We start from the raw sequence: 6,894 nt of genomic DNA on the forward strand, positions 1-6,894 counted from the left end.
CAGCCTGAATTCTCCAGTTAAATGCTGGCAAAGGGGTAGAACCAGTAATTAAGGTTGCTGCTGAGCATTAAAAAAAGTTACCTACCACTTAGAAATGTTTCCAGACAGAAGAGTTTGACTTTCTTTTGCCTCTCAATCAGGTTTGGTGTGGTAGATGAAGGGGCACATGGCCCAGACCAGTACACCTTGCACTGGCATAGCCGGATGGCATAGATGGCATGGCCACTGACCTCCAGAATCAGTCCCCTGTCCATGACATCTAGTAGCCGACCTGTGAAAATCTTTTGCTTTTCATTGGTGATCTGTTCTGTTCCTGGAAACTTTACTTGCTCCAAACTAATAGGTCCAAACAGTTCTTCCTGGTCTGGCATAGGACCCAATTCTCCGTAGAACAGCCTGCATCCCTGGGGGTTGCTGACAGTTGCGGTTGGCCCAGTCTCTTTTCCTCGATATTCAAACTTGATTTCTAGATCTGTCACTGAGAGAGAAAATGGTTAGAATGGCTTTCTTGTTGTTTAAAGACCCCTGCAAGGGACTGCAATTAGAGAAGTACATTCTCAACACACACGGTCCTGTATGTTGACATGTAGGACATCAAATGTGGTAGAAAACAACAAACAAGCCCTTTCTTTTCCAGTTTCAGTGACAGATGCCCCATAAATCCATACACATACATACTTGGGAGAGAGCTAATCCAGAGCTCAGGAGAGCTGAAGAAGTCATGCTGCAGAGTGCTTGGGGGCATCTCCATATCTAGCGGTTCACTCTTTGGCCACGCTGCTTCAGTGCTGCAATTTTCTACGCTGGCTGGAGCCATCGGGGAATCTACAGAGAAGAACCAGGCCAATTGAGCAGCGTATTTTTAAAACTCAAACCTTTTTTTAATTAACTCAGTAGTTAGCACATGCTTATTACCAGTGGGACAGCTGAATCTGTAAGCTTTGGTATGCAACTAGCTAGAAAGGATTTGCTGTTCGTTTTCCATGCTGCCAAATACATGCAGCATGGAAAAATACAGGCAGCATGTTCTCATTTCTTTGTTCTACAGTTGCTCTGTTAAATACAGCAGCTCCTAGGAAGGCCAAATTTGGTGTCAAATCATACATCCACAGACCATGTAAAATATGAACAGCGTCCCTTCCTCCAAACAATGCCAGAATTGTTGGTATTGACCTGCACTGAATATCATCAAAGAACAAAAAAGGAGTTTATTATTCAGACCCATTCAGGCTTCACTTGATATCACCAAAAGGTGAGTCAACAGGCTGGCTGTAGTGCACCGCTCTGTAGAGACCTGGACTAAATACACTCGATGCACACAAATTTAAATAGTCCCATTCAATGGTAGCCTGCAGTATCCATTCTGAAAGCACTATTGGAAGAGCTAGTAAAATGTACTGATTTGAAACATGGCTAACACTTTAAAAGCCTTAATTTCAATAAAAGATAGCACCCTTTGAAAAACAAATGAAAAAGCAGCTCAGATCATGGCTTAGCATACCGGAAAGGTAGAGCTCCTCTGCATATCATCCAACCAGCTTGCACAGAAAGCTTTAAACCTCAGTCTGACCCTTAGCAAACTGGTACAAGAGAACATTTAAGTGCTGAGACAACACTACTGTTTGAACTTGTTAAGCCATAACCTAGGTGAAGAAAATATAGCAGTCTGAATAAAAGATGGCTTCATTATTATATTTAAGTCTGACAGGGGATTTCTTGACTTACTTTCACACGGGGCAGTTATCCTTTTAATAAGGCATATTTAGGGGAATCTAATTTACTATAGCTATAGTAGACAAAATGATCTGTCCATGTGGCAAGCGCATTGCTGCTTTAAGAGATTTCTGAAAGAAGCCAGGAGTTAAGGATAAGGTCTCCTGCAAAGAATTGAGGAATTGTAGTTCATCAAGACCATGATAAAACCCACACACAACACATTGATTACATACACATGCTGTTTTTTAAAGACAATACCCTCCATGGATAGATTACACCCTATTGTACTAACCATTAATATTAAGAAACGGAAAAGTGTCCTGTATGGGGACATGCTGAGATGGGTTTAATTCTTCTTCTTCCTCATCATCAAGGTCATTATCTTTCTCATCCCAGGGAGCCGAGCCAGTGGAACCTAGAGAAAAGCAGGCGTTGAAAACAATACTGAACTATTTGAGCACTGAAAAAGAAAATACAAGACATCAGTTCTCTCTTTTCCTGCTGCTCAGACACAGCAGATGCAGGAGATCTCATCCTCTCATAAGGAATTTTGTTCAAGTTCAAATTTCAAGGTACCGGGCAAAAGTCATTCCTAGAGTAACTCCATTAAAGTGTCAAGTTTCCTCATTTGAAACACATTGTTTTCCTAATCCACTGTGCTCCGTTTATCCAAAATGTTTTCAGGTTCATCATCAAACAGTGAAGCCACCTTCCAACCACCAGGACACATGAGTATTCCTGATTGTTTCTGGACTGTGAATTTTTTTGTTGCTCCAAAGGCTCTGTTCACAGCATTTGCCCTGATAGCACAATGCCCTCACTGAGCTATTAGAGTAATGTGCATCTGTTTGGCCAGAATTTACCATTATATTAATTTTTTTATTAGTAGTAGCACAGAATGCTACTAAAATAGTGGATGGCAACAGTTGCGAACAACCTGCAGGACTAAGAGCACGCGTCCTCCGATGTGACTGTACTACAGTTTCACTGAAAAAAAATCTAGCTTTCTACAATATCAAATATTAATTTACAGGGGTGTAGGTTGCAATTTATAAGCAGGAAGGATGTCTGATGCACAGCTTGATTTCAGAGAGGCAAGAGGCAGACAGAAAAGCCTTGCCAAGGACAGTGCAGCATTTCACAAATATCGTTTGAAATAATGAGCTAACTCCATTACTACCCATAATGCCACGGCCAAATTTGGCTTTAAATTGTTTAATTGGCTTATTTATCATCCACTTGACCTCAAAAGTTTGAAACTGTTTGCAGAGGTAGCTTAAGAGTTAATATGCAGAGAAAACAGGCACGTGCACCGGGCTGATGCTTGCTTAGTAACCAGCACTGTGTCACCAAGCCCTCACCTGGATTAATGATTGATCCCTGGGACTGTGGGATATCGCACACTTCGTAAATCTTAATAGGGTTCATGGGCACCTCTTTGGTCCCATCGTACATCAAGTTGAATTCCCGGCTTTTGTTAAGAGCACACCGGAGCTGGGCCTTCCATTTTGCAGGGTCTGGTTCATCGACTCCTTCCTGATACTTTCCCGTTTCCACGGCCCATGCCTGGGGGCAAAGTATACCAGGCTCGGTTAAATCCTGCTGTTGTTCCAGTTTTGATCGAGAGTCAAGTTTCTAAACAAATCTGCTGTAAAGTGTGTAGTCTCTTTCAGGGAAAGTCTCAACTACAACACTTTATGGCAGTAACAATCAAAGCACTTTTTGTCCCCACTCCGTCCCTCGGGTTATCTTTTTTCTAACACAAAGCGGGGGTGGGGGGTGGGGGATGGGGGGAGATAAGCCCAACATTTTAAGAGCTACTAGTGTCTATGTGCATTCACAATTTGAGGCCCATTAAGAAAGCTTAGTTTGCACATGGCTAGCGCTCAGAGCTTCCTAGGTACCCAAAAAGATCACTGCTCATTTTAACAATTTGGGTCTTAGTTTGTTGTATTAGAAGGAAATGATTTAAACAGGGGGTCAGAGAACCAGCAGTCAAGGAACTAGTTTAAAAAATACAAAAAAAAAAAAAAAACACCCAGCAAACTCAATTCAAACTCTACCAGTGTAACAAGTGACATTTTTTGTAAGAGTTGTCTAGGAATTATTAGGAGACAGTTAGGGCAACCATGGCAGATGCTGGCAGGGGCAGGAGCACTTGTTAATTGCCCATTCCCAATTTGCTCAATATTCAGTTCCAGATCAAATTCGGCACAAAACAGACAGTAACCTAAATGGCAGTTTGGTGTCAAACACTTGGAATCCGTCAACCACCTCTTCAATGAAACCAGTAATAAAGAACTAGTTAATATAGCAAAAAACGAGGAACTCTTTAGCAATTATTTTAATTAATTAGACATGAGGGGAGGCTTTTTAATCATTTAAAGGGAAAAGAATCATTAAAAAAAAAAAAAAAAATTGCAGTAGCTAGATGCCAAGTTTTGCACCCAAATGCACACAACGTGATCTCCAAAAGGAATTGGGTGCATTTAAACAGTACAGTGTAGCTACAAACGCTTACTAGATCGATAAGGCAGCAATCACTCTAAGGACGCAGCTCTTTAGGCAGCAGCTTCAAGGCTGAAGGTATGGTGTGGCATAGGCAGCATTATAAGTAGGAGAGAGGTGTGCTCAGTTTGTTTAAGTTAACCACAAAGGCTCCTGGTGTGCTGTACTGCAAGCTTCTGGCTCGACTGATAAACAGCAAGCAGCAGAAGCATGAGGCACCAAAGGATTTTAATACTATGTCTTCCTGCCCTACCTTAAAGATGGTGTTCTCCTCTTCGTGCTGAGGACTGTGTCGTGTTGCATGTTTCCAAGGGATCTGAAATCGCTTTGCTTCCCGATTTAGCCAGACAAGGCCTGGGTACATACCACTGTCTACCTGGGCTACCAGCCAGGGTTTCAAACGAACTCTCCGTGGGTGTAGTGCCATTATCTACAAACAGACACAAAACAACAAAACAAGCCAACCTCAAGAACCAGTTAAGGCTTTGCTTTTCTAATTAATTTAAACCCTTTAAAATAGTTTAGGGAAAGTCACTAGAAGAACAGCGGCCCGTTACGTTAAGAGCTAGAGGTAGCTAGAAGGCAGTCTGTACCATGGCAATAATTATGCAATGTCAGGGATCAGCTCCACTCCAAACGCATGCTGTCAAATTTGTTATGCAAACAGCCCATAGGAGCAACAGCCCAAAAAACCTCTGATCAAATTATTCAGCAGTCCCCATGGTCTTTTCCCTCCCACGCATAATTTAAATACATCCTAAACATGGAAGAGTTGGTATGTCGCAAATGGAGCATAAAAAGAGGATAAAAAGAACACATGCAAAGATTTTGTTTGAAAGTAATTTCACCTCTCCGTGTATGGTAATTTGCAAAGCAAAGCCTGTAAATAGAAGTCCTTCACAGATACTCACACCTGTATGTCACAGGGTACCCAATTTTTTTTTTTTAATTACTCCGCTCTAAGGGCAGTCTTGATATAGAGAGATAGACAGATAGATGACTGCCTTGATCTTAATATAATGACCACCCAACTTGTGGCTGTGGCCTTATGGGTCAATCACGTGGCTCTACCACTCCTACACCATGTCCCATACCTCACAGGTGGCATCCTTATCAAAGTTCAACCTATTGCCAAAACAGCCCCTACCTGGGCCTTCTGACCCCGTGGCTTCTCAGCCCCACTCTGGGCCCTCAGACCCCTCGGTCTCATGCAACCATTCCTTGGGCTACCAGGCCCCTAAGTCTCTCTCTTGGTCCCTCTCCAGGCTGCCAGCCCTTCTGGTCCCTCATCCTCAACCCACCTTGTTCTCCACTTTTCCAAATACTATCCAGACCCTTGGACCCTTCTGGTCCTGCACTCCTTTCCCAGTCCCTTGCTGGACCACTGAACCCCTCTGATCCCATTATACACGCTGGGCTTCACTATGTGGCTCAAATCCCTCTTTCTGGGCCTCTGGACCCATACGGTCCCAGTCTTCCCTTCATTGTCCCAGCCTTCCTTGGCCCCTCACTGGGCCTGTGGACCCACATGGTCCCAATCTTCCTGGCAAGTGCTTTTCTGTTGGGGTGCGCTGCCCTAGCCTTTCCCCTCCACAGGGTCACTCACAAAGTAGTGGGAGCTGAAGCTTTCCGGCACCCCATCCTCACTTTTCCCTGGAGTGGCCCATGCATGGCATTTCATGGAGGCTGCTGCCCTGCCACAGGCAGCCCCACCACGCTAACCAGCCCCACCAGGGTGCAGTTTTGGGTCTTACCCAGGACCAGTCTTCAGGTCTATCAGGTCTTGCTCGTCCCTCTCTGGGCTCTCCCTAAATGTCCTACACCCGTCCTGGGCTACTAACCAGAGGGCCCTCTGGCCCCATCTCCAGTCCGAATCCTCCATCTCTGGCCCCCTCTCACTCTTGGACCTCTCTCCTTGATCCTTCCTCCTCAGACAACCTAGTACCAGTCATCATCCGCCTGGGATACCCGCTGCTTGACCTCTCCCTCTCGGCTGTGGCCCACCAACAGGGACCTTTGGCCTCACCTCCGGGACAGTCGAGACTCCAGGCTCCCAGTTCTGGCCATCTCTTGCAGTGGGCTATTTCATCCTTTGGCCCTTTCCAGGCCCTGGCCCCAGCTTGGACCAGTTGAGATTCCCAGGGTCAGTCCTCAAGCAGTCAGCCCTCTCTTCTCCATAGGTCCGCCCTCTCGGGCCCCTCCACACATCACTCCCTCTTTCTCCCAGAGCGCCCAATAGATCTTCCTTACTGAAGCCCCCTTTCCTTCTCTGGGCTCATCCAGGCCCCGCAATAGGCCCCCATGCTCTGCTACACACACTGGTTTCACCCGGGCCCTTCCCTAGGTCGCTCACGCATCCGCCTCACCTCGCTCCTCAACACGCCCACAGCTCTCAGCCCCTCTTGCCTGGCTCCTCACCCGGCTCCTGTGAACATAGCCCCTTCTCAGGGCTCACCTGACCTTTCAACAGGCCCCCACATTGGGTCCCCAGAAACCTCCTCCATCCCCTTAGTCCCGACCCAAACCTCCAGATGTTGCAGATGTTATTCTCTTTGCTGGCATTCAGGAGCTGCAGCCTTCCTGCTGGGGGGATGTTCCTACATCAGCTCACAAGATATTACTGCCAGCCCTGCTCTCAGGCTCTGAGCTTACACCATGTCTACACCCAGC

The 6,894-nt window shown here is 45.6% G+C and overlaps 1 protein-coding gene across 7 annotated transcripts in view; it reads right to left on the minus strand.

Moving 5' to 3' along the window:
• The window catches only part of LOC102384088 (interferon regulatory factor 6), a 16,234-nt gene that overhangs the window by 1,920 nt on the left and 7,420 nt on the right, over nucleotides 1-6,894 (minus strand). For 5 of the 7 annotated variants that reach the window (XM_006038814.3, XM_006038819.3, XM_025195388.1 and 2 more), the window contains exons 2-6: nucleotides 4,478-4,654; nucleotides 3,078-3,282; nucleotides 2,009-2,131; nucleotides 679-825; nucleotides 86-478 (exon numbers count right to left, since the gene is read on the minus strand). In XM_006038814.3, the coding sequence (XP_006038876.2) occupies nucleotides 86-478; nucleotides 679-825; nucleotides 2,009-2,131; nucleotides 3,078-3,282; nucleotides 4,478-4,654 (1,045 nt within the window). Of the gene's footprint in view, nucleotides 1-85; nucleotides 479-678; nucleotides 826-2,008; nucleotides 2,132-3,077; nucleotides 3,283-4,477; nucleotides 4,655-6,250; nucleotides 6,714-6,749; nucleotides 6,887-6,894 lie in introns of those variants that run through there. The other 2 variants (XM_006038816.3, XM_025195389.1) reach the window with 2 other exon arrangements.

Source organism: Alligator sinensis, unplaced genomic scaffold (assembly GCF_000455745.1).
Source record: "Alligator sinensis unplaced genomic scaffold, ASM45574v1 scaffold1326_1, whole genome shotgun sequence".
In the NCBI taxonomy this organism is placed as follows: domain Eukaryota; kingdom Metazoa; phylum Chordata; order Crocodylia; family Alligatoridae; genus Alligator; species Alligator sinensis.